At 40.7% G+C, this 26,637-nt stretch overlaps 1 protein-coding gene across 4 annotated transcripts in view; it reads left to right on the plus strand.

Annotated features, from left to right (window-relative positions):
• The window catches only part of baiap3 (BAI1 associated protein 3), an 81,211-nt gene that overhangs the window by 17,406 nt on the left and 37,168 nt on the right, over positions 1-26,637 (plus strand). For 3 of the 4 annotated variants that reach the window (XM_072559530.1, XM_072559532.1, XM_072559531.1), the window contains 12 exons: positions 3,382-3,472; positions 3,892-3,969; positions 4,189-4,296; positions 5,359-5,418; positions 8,059-8,125; positions 8,803-9,016; positions 10,314-10,358; positions 17,507-17,584; positions 18,412-18,511; positions 24,397-24,504; positions 24,990-25,082; positions 25,609-25,712. In XM_072559530.1, coding sequence (XP_072415631.1) covers positions 3,382-3,472; positions 3,892-3,969; positions 4,189-4,296; positions 5,359-5,418; positions 8,059-8,125; positions 8,803-9,016; positions 10,314-10,358; positions 17,507-17,584; positions 18,412-18,511; positions 24,397-24,504; positions 24,990-25,082; positions 25,609-25,712 — 1,146 coding nt within the window. The remainder of the gene's footprint in view (positions 1-3,381; positions 3,473-3,891; positions 3,970-4,188; positions 4,297-5,358; positions 5,419-8,058; positions 8,126-8,802; positions 9,017-10,313; positions 10,359-17,506; positions 17,585-18,411; positions 18,512-24,396; positions 24,505-24,989; positions 25,083-25,608; positions 25,713-26,637) is intronic. The other variant, XM_072559533.1, reaches the window with a different exon arrangement.

Here is a 26,637-nt window from a genome sequence, read left to right on the forward strand (position 1 = left end):
GTTCAATTCCCGCCTCAGGCGACTGACTGTGTGGAGTTTGCACGTTCTCCCCGTGTCTGCGTGGGTTTCCTCCGGGTGCTCCGGTTTCCTCCCACACTCCAAAGATGTGCAGGTCAGGTGAATTGGCCATGCTAAATTGCCCGTAGTGTTAGGTAAGGGGTAGATGTAGATGTAGATGTAGGGGTATGGGTGGGTTATGCTTCGGTGGGGCGGTGTGGACTTGTTGGGCCGAAGGGCCTGTTTCCATACTGTAAGTAATCTAATCTACAGGGATTCTATTCTTGTACTGTAAGATTCTGTGGGACACCCCTAAGTTTTTGGACAATTAGTATTCTGGGATAGAATGAGTGTCTGGAAATCTGGTATTTGTAATAATAAGTAGAAGAAATTAATGGAATTTCTGAGCCAGGCTCCATCAAAACCAAAGATGGACTAAGAGACTTGTGACTGTCACTGATACAGTGACCTGAATCATTGGAAACAGTCATGTGAAGGAGAAAAAACTTTATCATAGGCGACAAAGATCACAAATTCAACAGTGGACAGGATTCTGAGACAGAGACACCAAAAGAACTGAGATTGATGTGACAATTGGGAGCCATGATATAGATTAGATTAGACTTACAGTGTGGAAACAGGCCCTTCGGCCCAACAAGTCCACACCGACCCGCCGAAGCGCAGCCCACCCATTGCCCTTACATTTACCCCTTAACTAACACTATGGGCAATTTAGCATGGTCAATTCACCTGACCCTGCACATCTTTGTGACTGTGGGAGGAAACCGGAGCACCCGGAGGAAACCCACGCAGACACGGGGAGAACATGCAAACTCCACACAGTTAGTCGCCTGAGGCGGGAAGTGAACCCGGGTCTCTGATGCTGTGAGGCAGCAGTGCTAACCACTGTGCCACCGTGCCGCCCACTAGTTAGAGAATCAAAAGACAATTTGACGTGGTAGATGAACATAATCAAACACTTAGGGGACAAATGTTCAGAAGAGATCGAGTAGACAGAATCCAGCCACAACTAGTTGTTTTACAGCACCATTGGGAAGTTTCACAATCTAAATTTTTATACCATTGGGCAGATGACCAAAACCTATCAAAGCGGTAGGCTTTACTGAGCATTCTTAAAGAAGGAAAGAGAGATAGAGAGACTGAAAAATTTGGGTGTGGGGTTAATATAATTGTGGAGCTTTGGGCGAGATAGCATTACTAGGGACACCAGGGTAGAGTGATAACAAAAGGCCAAATTAGAGAATGAAGAGATCTAAAAGGGTTGTGCAGCTGGAGGAGATATCAGAAGTCATAAAAGTTGAAGCCATGACCTTATTTGAAAATAACAAGAGAATTTTAAAAATGAGGCATTGTTTATTGGAATCCATGCAGACCAGCAAGTGCAGGGAGTGATATGTGAACAGACCATGGTATAGAGAGATTTCGGGAATGATTCTGCCTGCAGTATCCAAATTTTATCACTCACATAAAACAAAGAACTGCGGATATTGGAGATTTGAAACAAAAAAGTGAAATTGCTGGAGTTCTAAAGAAAGGTCACTGGACTCAAAACAGTAACTCTGATTTCTCTCCACATATGATGCCAGATCTGCTGAGTTTCTCACACAATTTCTGCTTTCCTTTGTTCTGAATTCCATCCTGTTCACTCTGTCCCCATGTTTCTGTCTTTGTCTTTCTCTCCATTTTTGTCTTTTTTCACTTTATTCTCTTCTCTTTCTTTGTCTTTTTCTCCCTCCCATTTGCCCCCCTCCACTTCCCTGTGTCTCTTTTCTTTCTTCCTCTGTACCTGTTTCTGTCTCTCTCCCCCGCCTCTGTTTTTCTCTTTTGCTATCTCCAGCAGCAGCAATTAAATTGATTTTCTACCTGCAAATCTTTGCTGACTTTATTGTTGAGAATTTATTTAAAACTCATGTCTGCTTTTGAATGACTGTCTCTTGCAAATCCTGAGTCTGACCATCAGGATGAGCTATAAGTGATGGTCTCCTAGCAACAGATCAAGGTCCATGGCGATGGAAATTTTCCAAAGCAGAATCCCCATCGACCTGTATCAGCTGCACCCTCTTTGCTGCTCAGCCCCTCCACTCTGTCTGTACCAACACATTGTTTGTATTAAGTAATTATACACCCCCAATGTCCGTGTGCCTAGTGAACCTCAGGTACTATCAGACAATAACAGCCCATTTCTTTAATGAGCAAGGTGGGTCAGAATTCATTATAGGGAGGGAGAAGACTGTCTCTATATGAGGTTTGGAATTCAGTATGGGGAGCTGTATCTGTATGTGGGGAGCTATGGCTATATGGAGGAAACTGTGTCTTTGAGGAAGGATGGTCAGTATTCAGTACAGGAGGGGGGAGGCTGGCTATAAAGGGGTGGAGGAGCTGTGTCTATCGTATGGAGGAGCTGTGTCTATGTGGGGTGCTGCGTCAGTATGGGAGAAGCTGTGTATGTATGTGTAGAGGTCTATGTCTATATGGATTGTGTGTCTATATGGGGATAGTCAGTATTCAGTAGGGGGGGAAGCTATGGGAGCTGTGTCTATGTGGGGGAGGTCTGTATACAGTATGGGAGATGTGTCAATATTGGGGGGCAGGCTGTGGCAATATGGGAGTGGTCATCATTAATTAAGGGGAGCTGTGTCAATATGGGGACAGGTTATGGTTATATGAGGGTGGTCAGTATTCCATATGCGGGGCTGTGTAATATGGGAGTAGGCTGTGGCTACATGTTGGTGCTGTGTCTATATTGGGTTTGTTTCTCTATCTGGGCCTGCTAAGTTGGTAGGGGTGATCAGAATTTAGTATGAGTGGCTGTATCAATATGAATTTCAGTATTCAGTACTTTAGGCTGGGGTATTTAGTATGGGAGTGCTGTGCCTATGTGAGGGGACCTGTCAGTAATTTAAGTACATTGGGGTAGTGTCTAAACAGTGGTGGTGGATGTGTCTATTTGAGGTGTCAGTATTCAGTATATGGGAGCTACATGTATATATAGGGAGAGTTGGTTTTCAGTATAGGTGGATATTTGTCTAAAACAATGGTCTTGAGTCTAAATGGGGTTGGGATCAGTATTCAGCATGGGGAGGCTGTGCCTATGTGGGGTGTGTGGCTATTTGAGTGGACTTGTGTCTATTTTGGGGGATGAAGTTGGGAGGAGTGTTGATATTGGGATATGTGTCCATATGGGGGGATCTGTGTTGATATTGAGGGGGATGTATCTGTATGGGGAGGGTGTCGATATAAGGGGGCTCAATATTCAGAACCAATACGTATTGTGTTGTATTGGGGTCCCTCAAGCTGGAGCGTGTTGCTGAAGCCCATTCCACCTCAGACAGTTTAAAAAAATCAATTCTCTCTCTTCAACAGGACTGTAGAAGAAGGTGATGGGGACTTTTTTGAAAAACTGATTGCCATTCAGCAGAAGCAGGAAAATATGCAGCATCATGACTATACACAGGTACACTGCTGTCATTGTCCCTCATATAGCCCCAGAATACCTGAGGAAAGCATTCAGTGGCCTATCTCAACTCACTGATCTCCCCTCCCAGGGCCTCCATTGTCACAGTTCCCCAGGATGGCTGCTCTCTGATCACATTGTGCCCAGGGGCACAGCAACACTGCATCGGCATGAGGGGGTGGGGGGTGGTGGTGGGGTGGGGGTAGCTGATTCTGTATAAGATGCTAGGAGTCAAAGAGTGGTCAGAGCCAGCATGTGGTCAGTCATTGTAGCCAGTGCCTGTGGCCAGTGACTGAGATTGATGTTTGAGGTAAATGCCCACACACAGTGTCTGTGATCAGCACCCAGACCATAGACCTCTAGCAGCATGTTTGAATTCTCAGTGAAATGTTATTGCATTATGTTCCTGTTCATCACAGCATCTGGGAGATTTAAGTGAGTCCCTCCCTCCTCAAGCAACTGGGCACAAAGACAAGCTGGAGATACCACATGGAGAGGTAACATTCATCTTCATCTTCAAGGAATGATGGGGTGAGATCGAAGGTTTAGGGTGGCTGGTGACCAGGGGTTATGGGATGGTTGTTGGGGAAGGGTTGACAGTCGGAGTGCATTATTTGGTGACCACTGTTAATGGGGTGATGTGATGTACGAGCATTTGACAATCGGACGACAACAATTCAATATTCACAATAATAATGCTGCTTCTGCCTCTGTAGTTGCTGTTGCTGTGTGAGAATGTGCTGTACACAGTTATCCACCGAACTGGTGTCCCCTCTACAACACATATCACAGACCAAGATGAGATGCTTCGCTATCTGCGGAAGGTAATTCATCAGTCCCATACTGTAACTCCAGGGATATGGACAATCCTGTATTGTAAGCCCCAAATTACAGACAGTCCTAGAGGTATGGGCAGTCTCATGTTGTGACTCTGGCGGTAGAGGTAGTGTGTCACACTCAATGTCAGAGTACAAACAGTACCACTTTGTCACCCTAGAGATATAGACAGTGCTGAGCTATAACCCAGCAGTACAGACAGTCCCATGATTTATTTGCAGTGCCACAGGCAACCCCACACTAGCCAGGAAAATAGTGTCACTTGTAACCGCAGGGGTTAGGTAGTCTCACAATATAACATCAAAGGTACAGGCAACTTCCCTCTGTAGCCCCGGAGAGAAAGGTACAGCCCAGAGTTACAGGTATTCTTACACGGTAACTCCAGAGTTATGTGCAGATTTCATACTTATCCAGGATTATTCCAGGAAACACTCCAACTGCAGAATCTATGGGCAGAATCTTTTCAGGATCTGAATGATGTGGGTTAAGGTAAGAAATGTGGCAAAATTACATACAACATCCACTGAGGTCTACCTCAATGTTGGGAACAACTTGTTGTGTCTTTCAACTAAGGCAAAGCTAGATTCTTGCTAGGCGGTGGTGAGTTGCCTATTAAGGGGATATTATTTGGTGCTTGCAACAGGCTATTCAAAATGTGGACACCATATCTGTGTTTACAGAGCAAGGGGTGTATGGGCTAATTATCCAAACTTGCAATATATTCATCCTTTTCATAGATGCCTACATATCAGCATCCTCTTGGAAGAACAATTTTCCAGAATTGGACAGATTGGCAGTTCAGAAACATTACGCCTTTGGGTCAGGAAATAGGATAACACTAGCAAGGGTTTCTGCTCCTGACTCCTGCAAGGAAATGCAAGGACAGCAATCTCAGTGGAAATATATAATGGTACACGATTGTAATGCCCTTGTATTTGAAGATGCTTACTGTCCTCCTGAAGAGTGACTGTCTGTAAGGGGCAGTGAAGCTGCGCTCAACATGAGTATATTCAGAGTGAGAGAGGCTGATGTGATTTTATATTTTACAGGTCTTCAGGCTTGATGAGAATGAATTTGAGGCTGTGATGCACCGAGTGAAAGAAGCAAAGGTAAAGATATCACTAAGTATTAGAACTCAACAAATTCAGTGTGCTGGCACAGTAAACCTGCTACTCCAATACAATCAGGAAACTAGTTACCAATAAACCTTGACCAAATGATCTATAGTAAACCTGTTCTGTGATGTTTACAGGAAATTAAGCCAGTTTGTCTGCCGCAAAGCTAGCTTCCTAACTTAAAACAATACATATCCTCGATTTGTACCCTCCTGATTAACACCCTCTGAATTTACAACCCCTGAATTACACCCTGATTTACTCACCTCAATTTACATCTTTCGATTTTCACCCCCAATTTCAACCCATGATCGACACCTTGCTGATTGAGCTCTCACATCCCTAACTTGAACTCTTTGACTTACACTCTGCAATTTATACCCTCTGATTTAACCTCCAAATTCTTCACCCTGATTTACACAGCCAGTTTATGACCCTAGTTTTTCACCCCTGACTTATACCCTGTCCTGATTTGCACCCCCAAATTTACATCCCAATTTACTCCTAGCTCATTTACAACTTTGACTTAGATCTCTCAAGTTCAATGTGGATTTCATCAGTTTCCTCATTTCCTCTCCCCCACCTTATCCCCATTCCAACCTTCCAGCTCAGCACCGCCCTCATGACTTGTCCCATCTGTCCGTCTTCCTTCCCACCTATCCGCTCCACCCTCCCCTCCAACCTATCACCTTTACCTCCACCTCTGTCCACCTACTGCACTCTCAGCTACCTTGCCCCTGGCCTCATCCCCCTTCCATTTATCTCTTCACCCCCGTGGCTCCCAGCCTTATTTGTGATGAATGGCTTTTGCCTGAAACGTCGATTTTTACTGCTTCTTCGATGCTGTCTGACATGCTGTGCTTTTCCAGCACCATACTCTCGACCCTGTGAATTTACACCCCAAAATACACTCCATTATACATTCCCAATTTACACCCCTACTGATTTGCATATCCAAATACATCCATTGACTTGCAACTTGCCCTTTACAACTTCCCTCATTCAATTGTCTTTGTAGTCAGCACTGTTCTTGATGCCAACATGTGCATTGCAGCAATCCTAATTTGGTTATTTTTGACCCCCAACCTGCTGTATATCTTTATGGTTCTTGCTCAAATGGGCAGCATGGTGGCTCAGTGGTTATCATGGCTGCCTCACAATACCAGGGACTCGGGTTCGATTCCAGCCTCGGACAACTGTCTGTGTGGAGTTTGCACCTTCTCCCCGTGACTGCATGGGTTTCCTCTGGGTACTTCTATTTCTTCCCATAATTCAAGAATGTGCAGGGTAGATGAATAGGCCATGTTAAATTGCCTATAGTGTTGGGTGTATTAGTCAGGGGTAAACATCTGGGTGAGTTACTCTTCAGAAGGTCAGTGTGAACTTGTTGGGCTGAAGGGCCTGTTTCCACACTGCAGAGAGTCGAATCAAAATAGAGAAATTTAGGCAACGGTTATAAACTGTTCATGTCAAACAGCAGCGAGCTGGAGCGGATATATATTTCAAGCTTCCAATTCACAACTGAATTTCTTTCAATACTAAATTTGCTTTTCATCTGTAGCAAAGTGTGTCACATTAATGTGCGATGCCAGGGAGTATGATGCCCATGTGTTGGCATGCACGCTCAGTAATGCTCAGGTGTGATGCTGCTGGCAATGTCAATATCCGATTATGATGGACACCGATGGGTCTAGACTTTTGAAACAAGTGCAAAGGAAGAGCCTGCTTGTTGCAGTTTCTGAAATTAAGGGTAAAGAAAATCATTTATGAATTTTTTTTTCCTGCTTTCTTTTCCTGACTTGGAGTAATGTAAAACTAGAATTACACAAATCTCAGCTCAAAAGAAGCCAATTTGCCCATTGTGCCAGTACAAGTGCTTCCTCAACATTAGAGCTCTCTGTTCTGATCCAGTTTCCCTGCCAAATTGCTAAGCCTTACATATTTTTTGTTTATGAGTGATTCCCTCTGTAACTGACTTGGCTTCTATCACCTCCTGTGGAAATCTTAACCACTTGCTGTGTAAAAAGGTTATTCCTTATGCTTTCGCTGGCCGTTTTGTTCATCACCTGAAATCTGTATCCTCTGGTACTCTATTTTCTTGCCTAATTTTTTGAGAATTTTAAATTTCTTGACACTAAATTTCATCTCCAATGATTCTGACCAATTTACCAATCTTTCCAAATGCTCCTACAAACTAAACTAGATCGCTTTCCTCATTGCTTACTTGATTGCTTTGTTTTGTATCATCTGGAAATTTCGTATACCCAATTCCAGGTAATTAATACAAATCTGATTTAAAAAAATTTAAGTAATGAGAACATTTCAGAAACGTTTCAGATGGGCAGCAGGATCCCACAGCAGTAACATAGGTCTTCAGAAAGCTCTAAACATGAGATATTAGCCGTGTTGTCTGCCTACTAATAGGCCTTTTGTGTACAGGTATTAGCTTCTGCTTTTACCAACAGTCAAATTAAACTGTTGGAAAGCACAATTTATTTTAATTGACAGTTTGGTTTGTACGCTTACTATTAATTTCCTCTCATGCAGATGTTGAGGAGGTTATGTTGCCATTTTCCTGCAGTCAGTATTAAACCCCATGCTCAACTAATACTACTTTTATAATGTCACCCACAGGTGCCCTCCTGGACCCTGAAAGTAATTGTTGTGGAGGCAAGAAACCTACTGGCCAAAGATGCCAATGGTGAGGAATCCAAAGTTTCCTATCTAGAATTAATCTTGTGAAGTGACACTTGTCCTCTATGTTCATATGTCTCCTGCAATTCTACATTAACCTTCAAGAGGAATGAGTTACTGAGCCTGTACAGTGAGGGAGCTCACATGTGGATCAATTTCTCACTTCCTATGTATTGGTTTATGATTGGGATTGAAAGTGGGGACATGGCTGTTTTTTACACAGCAAGGACCATCGAACAAAGGGTCCACATAAATGCCACGATTACTCAGTGTATTAACATGGCTTTTTCACCCCTGCTTTCTTTTCCTCATTGATTAACATCCTACACATGTTCAGTTCCATCCAGCATGATCTGCATGGCAGTAATCAGCTCAGGCATTGACTGTTAGCAGGTTATGGTGAAAGCACCTATGAAGTTGGGGTAAGGTTTAAAACTTTGCAGCATTAACAATGCGTTGCATGTTCCATAGTTTATCATCACACAGAATCCAGACTGAGGAAACATGTGGCTGGAGTGAGCACAGTAAACCACTCAGTACATTTCTCCATGTGAGCCTTTAGCCTCACACCAGCTTCTTTCAACGCACTTTAGCTGAATGAGTGCTAAACATTGCCTGATAGGTTTAAGTGGCGAATTGGGACGCCACAAATAATTTGCTGTCTGATTCTGTGGGTCACTGTAGGTTTCAGCGATCCCTACTGTATGCTGGGAATCACAATGGGTCAGACCACTCGGGAAACAGAAGAGAAGAAGGAGCGGAAATTCAGCTTTAGGAAGAAAAAGGATAGGATGGAAAAGAAGTCGAGCCTCAGAGAAGTACTTCCTGCCAAGTACATTCAGGCCACAGATGTCAAATCAAGCACTCTGAATCCAGTGTGGAATGAGAGCTACATGTTGTGAGTATTATGAATGCTGCATGTCAGCTACCCTATTGACAGAGAAATAGCAAGTGAATGTTATATTTCAATACTCAGGCATACCACCCTGTCAGAGGGTTAGGGAGTACCACACTGTCACCACACTATCAGAGGGTCAGTACTCGAGGAGTACCACACTGTCAGAGGGTCAGTACTCAGGGAATACAACACGGTCAGAGGGTCAGTACTCAGGGAGTACCACACTGTCACCACATGGTCAGAGGGTCAGTATTCGGGGAATACAACACTATCAGAGAGTCAGTACTCGGGGAATACCACATTGTCAGAAGGTCAGTACTCAGGGAGTACCACACTATCAGGGGGGTCAGTATTCAGGGAGTACCACATTGTCAGAGGGTCAGTACTCAGGGAGTATCGCACTATCTGAGGTTTAGTACTCAAGGATTACCACACTGTCAGAGGGTCAGTATTCAATGAGTAACACACAGTCAGAGGGTCAGTACTCAGGGAGCATCACACTGTCAGAGGGTCAGTACTTAGGCAGGGGTTGGGGAGTATTACACTGCCAGGCCTATGGTACTGAGGGAGGGCTCCATTGCTGGAGAGGTTGACCTCAGGTAATGATGCACTGTTAGAAAATCAGGTTAGAGGGAGCGCTGCTGTGACGGAATGGAAGTGCTATGGGATTGCTCTATGTTGGGCAGTTGGTACTGAGACATTGCTGAAATGTCAGAGGATTAGTAGTGAGGGAACTTTGCACTTTTAGTGGGCAGTATGGAGGGAATGCTGCATTTGTAGAAGGAAAATATTGAGGAAGTACTGTGCTATTGGGGGAGTGCTGCACTATTGAAGGGACAGTCTGATTTATTGCTGCACTTTTGAGGTGTCTGCGATGTCAGGTAGATGTAAGACCTCATGGTTCACTCGGTTGAAGAAGAACAGCTGAGTTATTGGTATCCAAGCAAATACTTACCCATCATTCGACATCAGTAACTCAGAAGGCATTGTGACAGTAGAAACAGAGTTAACGTTTTATGTGAAATATCAACTATTTCTTTTTTTGCGGATGTTGCCTGATCTGTTAGATTTTTCCAGCATTTTTTTCAGAGTCCACAGTATATTACTTTTTAATTTAGGAGGGCATTGAAATCATGCTATGCTCAAATTGGCTGCCACATTTCTGATACTACATGGCTGACTCAAGTATAAAAGCACATTGTAAAATGCTTTGGGATTTCTGAAGTCATGAAATATCTTCTGACACCCTTTACGTTGTTAATGAATATTGAATTGTTGAATATTCCCTGTTTCACAGTGATCTGGATGACCTTCATAGTGATCAGCTCCACCTTGATATTTGGTGAGTGTTACTGCCTCAGCCCTTATTCATTTTTGCACTTTTTATGTTCTCTTTTCAAATACTGACTCCTTTCTCTTCCTCTATCTTTACATTTCTCTCACTGTATCTCTATATTGCTGGGTCTCTCTATTTGTCTCATCTCCTGTTTTTAAATTTCTTTTTCCATTTCAAGCTGTTTTAACTGTAATTGAATTATCACTAACTCAAGTGATATATCAATTGTGCACTTAGTCCCTCTTGTACTTCCACCAGTCCCAAATGCTGTGTGAAAACGTTAATTATCTCTGCCTCACTACCTTTTGCAAGAAATTCTATATTTAACTCTTTTGCTAATTCTATGGCCTTAGCCTTTGTTAAAACTTGTGAAACAGTCAGGTTTATTTTCTTTATCCACTGGAAAGTTTTAGCTACTTCTAATGTCATATTATTTTAAAGTGTGCTGCCTGGTATCTGTCCTGTTATCAGTTGCCAATTAATTTCCTTCCACATCCAATCTCACGTTTTCACATCCAAAGATCCCAGGAACTTTTTTTCACAACATTGTGAGAATAGTGCACTGGAAATCAAGCCTCAGTCTTCCACAAGTTGTTGCAAGCATGAAATATGACAAATTTAATCACTAGGATGGTTAATATTTGACTGTGACAACTATCTAAGTTAAATTCACCCCTGGTTTTAGGAATTAACAAGAATTTAATACTTCTTTATCACAGCAAACTTATTCTTAACATGTGGCAAAAACAGATTATTCATTACTAATATCCAAATTTAAACCAAGCCCTCTTTAAATCCAAATGTACACACATGCATTCACATATAGGTTGGACAGATAGATGAGACAAAGTCTTTTTAGGAACATCATAAGTTGAACACATGCGCAAAGAGGCACAAAGTCAGTGGATTAAAGTCCAAGCCAAAGGTATGGACTGAGGACACTTCTTTTCTTTGTGTATTTTTTTGTGAATGTTACATTGCCAACCATAGTGATCCTCAATTCAGTAGCTGGTCAGTTAGACCTAGGCCTTGGTTTGAATTAGAAGTTTCCTTTATTTTTACTAAGTCTTTGAGTTACTTATTTTCCAATTTGAAAGATAGAGAGTAATTTCATTTGCTGCAGGATTTGTGGAAGCCTGTATCTCAATTGATCCCTCTTTTCTCAGTTCAGAGACAAACTATCACTAACAATCAATCCAAACCCTATGGCTGGACAGTAAAATCCAGCTTCCTCAAAATATGTCTTTTTGAAGCAATAAGTGACCACACAGTTCCACTTTCCTCTGAGATATAAAAATAGTTCATTCTCTGCAACAAAGCAGGTCAAACTTCCATTTTTGAGTTTATATTTCCATTACTCAGTGTGAGTACAGAACATCATGTGTACACAATGTGATGTGGTTTCTGAGTAACACATTGGAACGATGTGGCCTCAATATTTCCTATATGTATTAGCCCTTGTAACAGTTATCACAAAGATTGGGTGTTGAAGTTAACAAACAACACTAACCATTTACACCTCTATGGATCTCAGATTTACAGGTCATTCTGCTTTAAAGCGATAGTTGTGTCCCTCAGCAACCTTGTGCTTTAGAACATCGCGCTCTAGAAAACTGCACTGTAGAAGGTTGCTATAGAAAATTGCTCTACCCATTCAATAGAAACTTTGCATTATCCAAACAGCATCCATACATTATAGCCAATTCATGTTAATGTTAATGAAATACATGTTATACCAAAACAACTTGTACAGATGGTCTGGATTCTGCGCTTACTGACTATATAGAGCAAAGGTATAGTGACTGCATGTGAGCTGCTAAATTATTGCTGCTACTGAAAGTGAGGCAGATACCTTTTCTCATGGAACAGTATGTCATATTGCCATCTAACTGTCTTAATGCTACAGGCGTGTCTAGTTCAGGATCTGTGGAATAAAGCAACATCCCTTCTTTGTCTTTTAAAGATTGTGAACCATTTCCAATCAATATACAAGTATGCATATAAATATATTATCTTAATGTGGAGAGATAATGTTTTGGCAGATGTGCAACATTCTGTAGTTATACAGTTATCATGACATGGCTGTGTAGTTCCACTCTGCAGTGTGCTGACTGTTGTCACAATGGGAAAATGTACAATTTGTCATACATATCTGGTACTAATGTAAAACTTGAATATATCAGATTTGTCATCCTGAATAGTGAGAAGCTGATGATATGCATCTTGTATGTGTCACAGGATCCGACTATTGGTTATTAAGTGTAAAATGGCCTAGGATGTACGCAATGTCATAATACCCTTCCATAAATCATGTGTTCATATGACATTCTCAAACTCTTTTTCCCAACTTGAACCAGGACAAAGAATAAGAGTTTGAGAAAGTGATCTGAGCACATGATTTATGGAAAGGTATTATGACATTGTGTCCAGCCTAGGTCATTTGATGTTTGATAACCAATGGTGAGGTCCTGTGACCCATACAAGATGCAGATCATCAGATTCCTACCGCACACGATGACAAATCTGATATTATGCCAGTATCATACGAGTGAATGCTCTTTGATCATGCTCTAGTACCATTATCTGTCATCTTCCCAGCAATATGATGGTGCATGTATGATCAGATAGTGAGAGTGTGTGAGGGAGGAACTGTATGGATCTGTTTGACAAGCATGAAAACTGATGATGACGGTCAGCGATTGCTTTGAGGACAAGTATGTAGATTTAATATAGCTTTCTGAAAATCTTAAAATGCAGAATTTTTCAATTTTGACTTTATAATTGATTATCATAGACTCTATTGTATGTACAGTGCATTCTGCACTGAGGGTAGTGAAGAGGAGGTAATACTTTGAACACTGTCTTAGTGACTGAGACAAACCTCCCTTTATTCTAGATTTGGATGTTTTGCTGACCCTATTGATGACCTCAAGCTGTGTTAGAGGCTCTGGGAGGCTGGTAGCCCACAGCATTGATTTCAAACTTGCTTCCGTTATCCTTTAGTGCATAAATAGTACATCCTTTATGTGGTAGGTTTGCCCACAAGTGAGTTTTGAAGAACTTAATGTGTAGAGGCAACAGTCAGTTCCATAAGGCTTTCAGCTAAAACAGTTTCAGTGAAATCACATTCCATAACTATTGACACTTGCCTACAAACTGGTTGGTTATTTCACCTGGTTGTCGTGAATTCATGTTGTATTAGCTCAACATTTAAGCTGATCTTCTAAAAGCTGGAAAATGTTAGCATCTTTGCAGTCATCATTAGAAATATCAGAAGAATTGACTTTCCTTAATCATTTGTTTCACAAAACAATAACGTTTTTGGCTACCTTCAAGCTATTTATTATTCCTTGAAGAAAATGCTTATTCTTTGTTTAAATAACTGAAACTCTGATATGATGTCTGTGGATTGTCAAACCAGGCTTGAAATGTTTGTTTTTCATTTTTCGATATATATGCTCTTTAAAATGTCAGTATAAAAATCCTTAATGCAGTGTAATGCTTTCATTAGTGTCTCCTTTGTTATATTTTATTGTTGCTTTAAGAGTGGCAGGTATGTGCCTGTGCTTGGATCTCCTTCCAGAATAGAAGTTTTTCACATATGTCATCTTTTGTGACTTTCACACTGCTTGAGAGAAGTGCTCTTCGCTCCCTAATTCCAAGCCTCCTATTACTATCCTTTTATTGTTTCATGCCTATAGGAGACTCATATGTTTCATTTTATGTTAGGTGCCAATCTCTTTACATTCTCTGCCTGGCTTCTCTTATTTCTTTTCTCACTTCTTCTTTGAACTTCCTCATTTTTACTTACATTATTCACCTGATATCTGATACAACTTACCCTTTATGTTTTTCATTATCCAGAAACTCTGACTTTGTTTGTTTGTCTTTTCACCTTTATAAGAATTTATGAGGAGAAAGTGAGGACTGCAGATGCTGGAGATCAGAGCTGAAAATGTATTGCTGGAAAAGCACAGCAGGTCAGGCAGCATCCAAGGAGGAGAATCGACGTTTCGGGCATGAGCCCTTCTTCCGGAATCATTCCTGAAGAAGGGCTTATGCCCGAAACGTCGATTCTCCTGCTCCTTGGATGCTGCCTGACCTGCTGCGCTTTTCCAGCAACACATTTTCAGCTCTTTATAAGAATTTATGCCAATTATACTATCCTCTCTTTAAAGGCAGCCAGTTTTCCAGTTACAGTTTTGCCTCTATGTTCCAGATTCCAGTTTATCTGAGCCAGATCGAATCTCACCTTATTGAAATTCACTCTCCTCCAAATAACTGTTTGCCCATGTCCTTTTTCAAAGCTAACTTAAGTCTCAAGGTGTCTATCCTCCAAGTGTTCCCTGACTGACACGCGGTCCATTTGATTCACCAAAAGTGCATGCAGCTATGTCTCCTCTACCATTGAAACATACTGATGTAAAATTTCAAGAAATCTTTCCTCTCTTTGCCCTTGTGAGTAAAATCTGTGAGCAAGAAAGGAGTAATTGAGCACAGTGAGGGCACAGCCTGACCTTCTGAGCTTCCATTACCTTTGGCTGCCTTGGCCCTCTCCCTGCTTCACACGTAAGCCCAGGGTTATAAGATTAGACTCCCTACAGTATGGAAACAGGCTCTTCAGCCCCATAAGTCCACACTGACCCACCAAAGAGTAACCCACTCAGACCTATACCGACCCCTGACTAATGTACCTAACACTATGGGCAATTTAGCAATTCACCTGACCTGTACATCGTTGGATTGTGGGAGGAAACCCACACAGACAATGTGCAAACTCCACACAGACAGTTGTTGATGGTGGGAATTGAACCCGGGTCCCTGGCACTGTGAGGTGATAGTGCTAACCACTGAGCCACATTCCACCCCAGACATGAGCAGCCATTTCAAAGAATACTTTAGAATATGCCGATAAGAGTACACAGAGTTATGAATGGACATTTAAAAGAATATTTGAAAATACCCAGAATAGATGCATTCAATTAAAACAAAAAAGTTCTGAGGGGAGGATCTACCATTCATGGTTAACTGAAAAAGTTAAAAGTTGAATGAAAGTTAAAGACAAGCACATAATTGTGCAAAGATGGTTAACAGGTCAGAAGATTTGACAAAATATAAAAGCAACAAAGGAAGTCTAAAAGATGAATGAGGGAAGAGAAGTTGGAGTATGAGAAAAAGCTAGTTAGGAGTACAAAAATGGAGCTTCTGTTGACATATAAAAAAGAAGAAAAACTGAACCAAGTGAGTATTAGTTCTTTAAAATTGAGCCTAGAAAATTAATCATGGAAAATAAGGTGATGGCAGGTAAATTGAACAAATAATTTCCATTGGTCTTCACTATAGAAAATACAAGTAACATTCCAGATGTAGCTGTAAATTAGAGGGAGGAACTGAAGAAAATAGCAGTCACCAGAGAGGATACTGAGCAAATGGTTAGAGCTATGAGTTGACTTATCTTGATGGAGGTCATCTAAGGGTTTGAAAAGAAATGATTAATGACAGCGGTTTTAAGTTTGGAAAAGTCTCTGGATTCTGAGAATGTTCCATTAGATCTGGAAATAGCAAAGGCCAACATTTTTACTCAAAAAGGGAGAGAGAAAGTAGGAAATGACAGGCCAGTCAGGTTTACATGCATCATAAGAAAGACGTCAGAAGCTAGTTTATTAAAGACATTTTAACAGGGTTTACAAGAGGTTCAAGATAATAAGGCAGAGTGTACATAGTTTAATGAACAGGAAATCATGTTTAAGCAACATTTTGGAGTTCTTTGGCGAATTAATGTATGATGTGGGTAATGGATATAGATAGATTTCCAGAAGAAATTTGAAAAGGTGCCACAGAAAAGGTTATCCTGGAAAATAAGTGCTCTAACTATGGGCTTAACATATTAACAGAAATAGTTTGGCTAGTTAACAAGAAACAGAGAAGGCATGAATGGATCAGTTTCTGGTTGGCAAAATGCAAGAATTGGTGCATCACATTGATCAGTAATTGAATGCGCTGATTTTTTTTACCTTTTATATAAACGACTTGGATGAAAGTGACTAAAAGTATAGATGCTAAATTTGTTAATGACACAAAGACAGGTAGGAAAGTAACTTATGAAATGGAGATAAAGAGGCCACAAAGGATATAAATAGGTTAAGTGAGTAAGCAAACATCTGACAAATGGAGTATAATGTGCAAAACTGAGAAATTGTCAATTTTCTCAGGAAAGATAACTTTTTTTTATTTAAACAGTGCGAGGTTGCAGAACTCTGCCATGCAGAGAGATGTGAATGTCCTAGTGCATGAGTTATGTAAGGTTAATATACTGCTACAGCAAGCAGCTAGAGGTGTTAATACAATATTATTATTTATTGCAAAGGGAATGCAATAGAAAAGTAAGGAAGTCATGCTTCAGTTATATAGAGCACTGATGAGACCGCACCTGGAGTACTGTGTGGAGAATTTGTCTCCTTATTTCAGGAAGGATGTGGAAGCAGTTTAGAAAAGTTTATTGACTAATACCAGAAACGGGCAGGTTGTTTTATGAAGAATGGTTGGACAGGCTAGGCTAATATCTATTAATGTTTAGAAGAGTAAGAAGTGACTTAATTGAAACATGTGATCCTGAGGGGTCTTGACCAATGGATGTGGAGGTGAAGTTTCCTGTTGCGGGAGAATCTAAAATGAATAGTCACTGTTTAAAATGTAAGGGGTTTCTTATTTAAGACAGGCATGAAGAGTTTTTTTTCTCAGAGGGTCATAAGTCTTTGGAACTCTTCATTGAAAGGTGGTGGAAACAGAGTCTTGAAACCATTTTATGGCGGATCGAGATAGATTTTTGTTAAGTAAAATGTGAATGTTAATCAATGGGAGTCCGGATTGTGCTTCAGTGAAATTAGCCACAATCATATCGAATGGTGGAGCAAGTTCAATTGGCCTCTTCCTGCTCCTAATTCCTATCTTTATGTGTAAGTGATCTGATAAAGTGACCCTAATCTGTTTGAACTGAAGACTGCAGTAAGAACCAGGAATCCTGGCCTTCAACAATCCAGAGCAGCCAGCAACTGGTGAATCCAGTGCCAGGGTCAATTGTGCACTGTACAAGAGGTCTGTATCACTGTACACAAGTATCACTATCTAATAACTGTCATTGCATCACTTCCCAGGGACCATGATGATGAAGTCTCGGTGGTAGAGGCTTGCAAAAATCTAAATCAGATCAGTGGGCTTAAAGGAATGGGAAGGTAAGTCAATAACCTGCTTGGATTGGCTAATCGAGTCCATCAAACCCTCAGGGGGCAGGAAAATATCAACTTTATGCAATATCTAACCTCATGGGAGCATTTTATGGCATAATGGAGAGGATTGATTCCATACTGTTCCTAATCTGGGCGTGCTTGATAGAATAGTGGAAAGGGAGCTTTACTATGTATCTTACCCATGCTGCCCTTGCCTTTGGAGTATTTCTTGTGACAGTAGGATGGAAATCCCTACTGTTCAGAGTATTCCAGAGTATAGTTAAAATTTATACTCCATGTTTATTTGCTAAGGTACATCAGTGTTTAACTGTTATGATCAAACATAAAGATGCAGATAAATAAAAAAGGAAATGTTTAATTTAGGTTTAGATGAACCTTCCATTTAAGCATTTACTGTTATCTTTCTAACTCTGTATTGCAAATTACCTTTCTTTTGTAAATGTTAGCATTGATACCAGCTCTACTGTTGCTAAGAAAAACTTCAGATTCTCAGATAGAGACTGATAGCAATGATACCAGGAAGTGAGGAGCTTTCCCTTAATGGCCCTCACCCCAGCTGCTTTCAAGCCATACTGTCCATGCTCCCCCCCCAACCTTTTCCCCAATAATCAGGGGGACCTCAATCAGGCCTTCTTTTCTCTACAGAAACCACCCAAGCTTATCCAGTCTCTCTTCAAAGCTACACTGCTCCATCCCAGGCAATATCCTGGTGAATCTTCTCTACACTGCCTAATTAATTTAAACCACCCTGTATTTAATATTCCCTTTCTCAGATCTAATCCATTTTGCTGATTGTTATTCTGATTGTAAAGATACTTCAAACAGATCGTGAAGTCTGCTCGAACTAATGGCGCCATGGGATCACAGGAAGAAAACGATGATTTCCTCGGTTGCCTGGATATTCCAATTAGTGTAAGTTTGACATTCAAAAGAAGGAACGGGGCCGGGATGCCAGCGAGTTTAAAAGCAATCTTCTTTCCCAAACATCACCGTTACCATGGTCTCTGGGATGTTTCAACTGATGCAGATGCATACAAGACAAAAATAGACAGCAGCCAGTACACTCACTACAATTGCACTTCTCCATACATCTCATAAAAGCAAAATGCATACACTATCAAACCATTTTAACTTTCCGAAGTTACTCAATCTACATATAATTATTGTTAGTGATATATATATATATATATATATAATATATATATATATAAACGATGTAGATGAGCATGTGGGAAGGATGATAAATAAGTTTTCAAATGACACGAACATTGGACAGGTGATTGACAGTTAGGAATGAAGTCCTAGATTACAGGAGGATATAGACAATTGGTCAAATGGGCAGGTCAGTGGCCACTGGAATTTAACCCTGATATATGTGAGATGATGCACTTTGAGTACTCCTTTGTCTTATTACTTCTTCCAATGAATGGCAGGACATGAGGAAGCTCAGAGGAACAGAGGGATCTTGGGGCACTTGTCCATAGATACCTGAAGGTACCAGAACAGATGAATAGGGTAGATAAGAAGATCTATGGGACACTCGGCTTTATCAGCTATGGCATACAATATAAGAGCAGGGAGGTTAATGTTAGAACTGTACAAAACTTTGGTTAGACCACAGCTGGAGTATGCTGTGCAATTCTGGTCACTGCACCATCGGAATGCGTGATTGCACTGGAGATGGTGCAGAGAAGATTGACTAGGATGTTGCCTGGGATGCGGCAGTTCAGCTATGAAGAGAGGCTGGGTAAGCTTGGGTTTTTTCTATGGAGCAGACAAAGCCTGATTAAGGTGTATAAGATTATAAGGGACAAGGACAGGGTGGATAGAAAGCAGCTGTTCCCCTTAGTTGAAGGATTGGTTACAAGGGGGCATCATTTTAAGGTGAAAGGCAGAAGATTGGAGGGGATTTAAGGAAATGTTTTTTTCATTCAGAGGGTGGTGGGAATTTAGAATGCAATTCCTGGGAGGCTAGTTGAGGCAGGAAACCTCACAACTTTTAAAAAGTACTTGGATGAGCATTGGAAATGTCGACCAAATTCTGGAAAGTGGGGCTAGTATAGATTTAGAGGAATATTTTTTGTCAGTGCAGACTCAATAGGCCAAAGACCCTCTTCAGTATTTTATGTTTCTATGATTCATTTAGAAAAAAGCTTTCATTCATTCGCAGAGCTGAGTTAACTTGTCGGTTCCCTGCTGTAAATCTCTGTACATGCATTGTTTTTAAATCATGCAGATCTCCTAATGGTGCACACATTGTCATTGATTGTTCATCTCTATCTGCTGAATTGCCAGAGTAATGTTCCCTATCTGGGGAGTGTTATTCCCATGGTGAATGTTGTCACTGTAATGACTGTTATTCCTGATCCCCATTTCTGCCACAGGGGAATGCTGGACCTCTGGGACTGATGGCCCTTCTGTACTATGTGTGGGCATTCTGGTCAGCTGATTGCAGTGAGGGCACAATTGCTTTATGTAGATTTCTGCAGTTGCAGTGATACACCTGGTTATTCATGTTCACTCTGTTGGATGAAGATGACAATAGCTCTGCTCAATTCCAAATATGCTGTGTGAGTTGACTTTTGTTGAAAGTCCTCTGACTGGCTTTCCAGTGGTCAGCTTTGGCAATGACTTGGCAGTTTTATCAAGTAAAATTTGGATTTCTGTTATTTCACCATGAATTGATCACTCGCGCTTGCTCTACTTCTGGTTTCAATAGTTTTTTCGCTATTGGAGAGATAGCATTGGGTGTGACAGGATATTAGATTTTGGATTGGACTCTCAAGAATTAGTCTGTACAAATTTCTGCTGCATTGCTTATTTTCCTTCAGATCCGTTTGGTGATTTTCACTGATTCAGCTTTTCCATTTGGCCTGAGATAGTGTATGGATGATATATAATTTTGAATCTGTCAATTCTTTATAAATTCTTCACTTGTAAATTGAGGACAAATGTCACTTTTCTAGATTTTTTTTCAGTGCTACCCTGCTGCTGCTAATCCAATCTGTAGGAATTTGAGGGCATCTGGAACTTTCCTTGACAGTTGATCTCATACTTTAATCCACTGCAAGATGATATTTACCAGGATGATATCTGAGACTTGGAAAGATACCTTTGGTAATCTTTCAGAATTTATTCAGCTGTCAATGGCTTAGTGGCCAGCAAAAAGCTGCAGATTTCTTCTGGTATGCTGACAGATACAGTTTCAGGCTTGCTTCAGCTGAGATGTCTGGATTTTGCTTGATGTTCATCTTCATTCTTCCCAATGATTTGTCCTCTTTAGGTTAGTATTGTTCCATCATATAGCCTCAACCTCACTTTTTGAGGGCTTCATTTTTGGGCCATAGTCTTACATCATTTTGCATAGATTGGCAACGCCCATTATTTTGCACAAAGCTGTCTTGATGCTCTCCCTCTATAGTCATCATTCAGTAGTCTCATAACTTTCCAATATATTGTTCTAATTCCACCGAGAATGTGTCTCAATGTAATATCTGTTCTCCCATTAACACACTCTAGCTGATGATTGACAATCTCTGAGCTTCTTTGAGAGTAAGTTTATCCTCTTTGCGCAGACATGCTGTCACTGCACAAACATATATGCCTAAGACAATCCTGTCTCTGATGAAGTCATCTTTCAGTTATCCAAACTCACAGGATCCAGATAGATGTGTCTGTTTGGTCACATGCTGATCAACCACTCCTCTTGAATTTTGATGATAAAAAAAATTTATAAGTATCATATGGGGTTCAAAGCCTTCAACATAACTTCTGTGTGGCTTATCTGCTCCTCAGGAAGGTCTGAGCTAGAATATATCTTGACACTCTCTTTCACCAACACACATAGCGGAGTTGCTAATCTGATTTGTTCATTCTTATTTCACTCGGTAGCTTTTTCATATCTTTCCTGCTGAGAATGGGAAAAAGTAATCCCAATACTTTTTCGTATTTCTTTTGTATCTCCTTTCATTTCTATAGCAGCAGGGAGCAGAAATGCATAGCGATTTTGACTCAGCCAGTAATTCAAAGTTGCAGACTGCCTTTTTGAAACTTCTTCCTTGTTATTTCTTTTAGTAGCTGGCCCTCCCTTCAGCTTTCAAGCAATATCCTGTTACTCCCTGAGAGACTATAAATCTATCCATTCAGCTTGATTATAGTCACTGATGGAATACCACAATCTTTGGAGTGAGAATTGCAAAGATTTTAAACCACTTAAGTGAAGAATTTCTCTCAATTATTGTCCTAAATAATTGAAGACTCATCATGAGACTATATAACATGTGTTCTAGATTCCCAAGTTCTGCGGCAGCAATCTCTGCAAATACCTTAAGAATCTTCAATGTTTCAATGAAACAATTTCTCATTTTTTTCCAAACTCCTTCTAAACTTAGACAGTTTGGTTCAGTCTACTCAGCCTCTCACCTTTGGACAATCCTCTCATCCCAGAAAACAATCTGGTGAACCTTCACTGTACTGCCCTCGAGGCAAGCATATCTTTCTTAGAGTTGGAGTCTTTTTCCTAAACTGGAAATGTCAATTATGAGGGACATACGTTTAAGGTAAAAGAGGGGAAGTTTAAAGGAGATGTGAGAGGCACTGTATATGGTAAGTGCCTGGAATGTGCTGCAAGAGAAAGTGGTAGAAGCAGACTGTACTGTTCTTTGTCTCTGGAAACTGAAACAATATTTCGGATATGGACCACCAAAGTGCTATTAAATTGTCGCAATATTTTCTTATTCTTGTATTCCAATCGCCTTGCAATAGAGGTCAAAAGTGATTTGCCTTCCTAAACTATTACTTTGGTTGCAAGAAAAATTTCTCTGTTCCTTGTAGAAGGCACTCTAAATATTAACAATTAAAAGTATCATGCCTTTAAAAAATCCATTTTCCATTTTTACTACTAAAACACGTAACCTTACACTCCCCCACATTTAACACAATTTGCCAGCTTGTCTACTCAGTTAAACCCACCTATACTATTTTATAGCTGGCATGTCTCCTCAATGCTACATTTTCACACAGCTTTGTTTCAACTGTAAATTTAGATGCATTACTCGTGTTGTCTGTCTCTAAGTCATTAATATAGACTGACAAAAGCTGACCACCCTGCACCAACCCAGTTACAGCCTTGATGCCATCTTGCACACTAACCTTGTACATGACATTTTATAAATCATAGAATCCCTACAGTGCAGAAAGAGGCCATTCAGCCCATCAAATCTCTGATGAACATCCCACCCAGACCCCCATCCTATCTCCACAATCCAACATGGCTGTTTTTATCATAGCTAACTCACCTAACCTGCACAGTATAAGGCAATTTTTAAGCATTGCTAATCCACCTCACTTACACATTTTTGGACTGTAGGAGGAAATCAAAGAGCCCATATGTTGGGAGAACATTGTAAACTTCATACAGACAGCCACCCTAGGCTGGAATTGAACCCAGGTCCCTGGTACTACGAGGCAGCAGTGCTAACCACTGAGCCATTGTGCTGCCCCTTATCTGATGTGTTTTGCAAATCCAATATATTACATCTGCTGGTTCCCCTTTATTTGCTTAACAAGTTAACAAGTTTAATCTCAAAACACCAATAAATTTGTCAAATATTATTCATATTTTATGAAACTATGTTAAGATTTTTAAATGCATCCTTCAGACTTCCTTAATAATATTAACAAAGTAATTTTGGAAAATCATCAACATGCATTTGTTATCTCTTCAGCTATTTTTTTTAGAATTCTTGATGTAAACCATCAGGTCTTAGCGATTTCCTAGCTTTTATTTCCATAGGTTTCTCCATGACACTTTTGTCTGCTGCCATAATTATCTTGAGTTCCTCAGTCTTATTAGCTCCTTATTTATCCCCTAGTTTGGATGACAATTGCGGGGAAACCAGATTTCATATCGGTGAGGTGCTAACTGATTTTTAAGTTGAGAGGGTTAGGGAGTGTCAGGTAACCCAACTCCAGAAAATCCACCCAGCGACTCTGTAATATCAATTAGATCTAAACCAATTTATACCATGGGTTCATCTATGTTATTATCAATGCTTCATATGTTCAACGAAAGAGCATAGTTCTTTTTTTAACTATTCTAATACTTCCAATCTGACTGCATGCTTGGTTAGCTCAGTTGGCTGGGTTGCTGGTTTACAATACAGATTGATTCCTGCATTGACTGAGGTTACCATGAAGGGCTTTCCAGTTCAATCTCTTCCCCATGCCTGAGCTGTGGTGACCCTCAGGTAAAACCACCACCAGTTACCTCTCTCTGGTGACAGAGTAAACTATGGCAGCTGTATATTTGGTCTTTATCCTAAGGCCAGACTGTGACTCAGGCTTCATCTGAGGCTCCAGGCTGCAGTTGGTATTTCTCAGATGACCATTTATGGTACCTTGTAGTACATGTTAGCTCTGCCAGTATGTGGTACTGGGTAAGGGATATTTGAGGTAGTTAACTACCACCAATCCTACTTTGTGTTAGGCCTAACCAGTGATTAGTGACATACCAGCCTAGAATATCTGCAAATGAGGCACTATTCTTGGGTAACAAGAATATTTATGGTATTTATTTATAAGTACAACTACATTTTGTCAGGTGTACATACTCAGACTTTAGGGAGTTGTTACAGATACATATGCTTCCTCCAAAAGCTGGACTAGAACTTCTGGTCTCCACCTACAGACTGTGTATAATATCAGTAGAATGGGTGGAGCCAATGTAACATGAACATTAACCTTTTCAGAACCATTACCTAATGCAAATGTTTGAATTCTTTCCGTTCCATTGTCAGGACATTCCAGTCGGAGGAATCAATGACTGGTTTAAACTGGAGCCTCGAAAAAGCTCTTCTCGAGTACAAGGAGACTGTCACCTCATCTTAACACTGATCATGTCACAGGTAATGGGCTGACCAAGACACAAAGTTACATTAAGGGAGGTAGAGATAGAGGGTTTACCTTGAGTTATTGAGGTATTGTCAAGTGTTCTTAATAAGCCCATTCAAATAAGCTAATACAGAATCCTGACAGCATTCAGTTAGTAAACCTACTGCCTCGCAGTGAGAACAGGAAATTGCACTGTCTATAATCACACATCAAACAGAGTTACTTGTCTGAAGTATGAGATTGCCGATTGAAAAGTTCCCCAAGTGTCAAAGGAGGGACCTGTACCTCAGTAAGAGTCAGCACCTTTAGGAAAGGAGGGGATCTGTACCATAGTTTGAACTAACGCCTTCAGAAGAAGAGGAACCTGTACCCTACTGAGAGTCAGCACCTTCAGGAGATAAGGGAACATACATCCCAGTGACAGTTAGCATCAGAAGAAGAGAGGAAAGTAGAATAAAATGAGTTATGAAGACTGCTGTCACAGTTACCTGTTTTACAGAGAGATACGGAGCTGTGTAAGAGGATGTGTGGTATGAGAATCCATGAATTGTTGCTGAGGCAACTGTTGGAGATTGAGCACTCCGATTTCCAGGTAGGTATTACTTCATTACAATAGAGTAGAACAGTTGGAGCTGTGACTGGCTTAGGTGGATATTGTATACCAAAATACTTGGTATCTTTGACACTCCTATCCTTTAGTATTTGTAGTTAAATCCTTTGTGCAATCATCACGTGTAAAAATCCTTGGTTGTATCACATAAGATTTATAATCAAAGCATTATAGTTGACGGGTGGGTGTTGAGTGAGTTGATATCTCTTATTTGTTACTTTGTGCCCTTAACTGTGGAGACAGGGCCAATGGAGAAGGTGTGAGTCACAGGGGAACAAACTTAACTGTGGTTCCCTTGACCTGGAGAAGTCTCCTGCCACTCACTGACTTCATTCACATCTGTAGAATGGACACAGGGTGAGGGGCCAGACAGTTACTGGGACCCGGGAACTGCATGGGAACTCCGCTGGCTCAGACTGGCACCATCATAATGGTGTAAAACATCCTTGCCCCCAGAGTAACCTTGAGACAGCTCAGAACTAATTTTGTTACTTCTCCTTCACCACAGGATGACCAAAACAGCTGGTCTGGCAAACTCAGCAAACATGCTGTGACCATTCTTGCCCACCATGCCATGCAATTTGACCTTTCATTTCTCCAGAAAGCAGCTGTGTGAGTACAATCCCTATATTAACTTCCACCCTGTTGGCATTCAGAAATGTTTAACAAATAGCTTAGCAGCATAAACAGTTGAGGAACAATGGAAGATGTTTAATAAACTATTTCTTGGCTCACAGTAAAGATATATTCCAGTGAGAAAGAAGGATTCCAAAAAGGAGATCAGCTAACCATGGTTAACCAGGCAAGTTAAAGATAGTATCGACTTAAAAGATGACCAAAATGTACTAAAGAGAAGATAAACTTTGAGGGGAAACTTGCAAGTTTGAACCACTTCAGACAGCAAGAGCTTCTTTTAAATATATAAACATGAAGAGAGAAGCCAGAGTGACGGTCCCTTCGAGAATGAGTTTGGGGAAATAATAGTGGGGAACCGGGAAATGGCAGAGAGGTTGAATAAATCCTTTACATTTGTCTTCATAGTGGAAGACACTAATAGCATTCCAAAAGTACCAAATAATCAAGGGCAAAAGGAGAAGAGAAAATAAATACAATAATTATCACTAGAGAAAAAGTGCGAGGGAAATTAATGAGGTTAAAGGCTGGTAAGTCCCTCAACCAGAAGGGCTGCATCTGAGGGTATTCAAAGAAGCAGCCATATGCTCTGGTGGATGCTCTGGTAGTAATCTTCCAAGAATCCTTAGATTCTGAAAAGGTCCCAGAGAATTGGAAAACATCTTATTGTATCCAAGCCTCCTTATCCACTGTTAAGGCTGTTGTTACTCCTCTCTCTCTCCATGTCTTCTAATATTTCATAGTCCTCCACCCTGATATATACCTGTATCATCTTATTTCATTGTGAAGGACAATGCAAATTATTCATTGATGACCATGGGTCCATGTCTTCCAGTTTCACACAGGTTACTTCTATGTCTCAAATGGGCCATACCCTTTCCCTAGATATTCCCTTGCTTTTTAT

This window comes from Chiloscyllium punctatum, chromosome 40 (genome assembly GCF_047496795.1).
Source record: "Chiloscyllium punctatum isolate Juve2018m chromosome 40, sChiPun1.3, whole genome shotgun sequence".
Classification (NCBI taxonomy): Eukaryota; Metazoa; Chordata; class Chondrichthyes; order Orectolobiformes; family Hemiscylliidae; genus Chiloscyllium; species Chiloscyllium punctatum.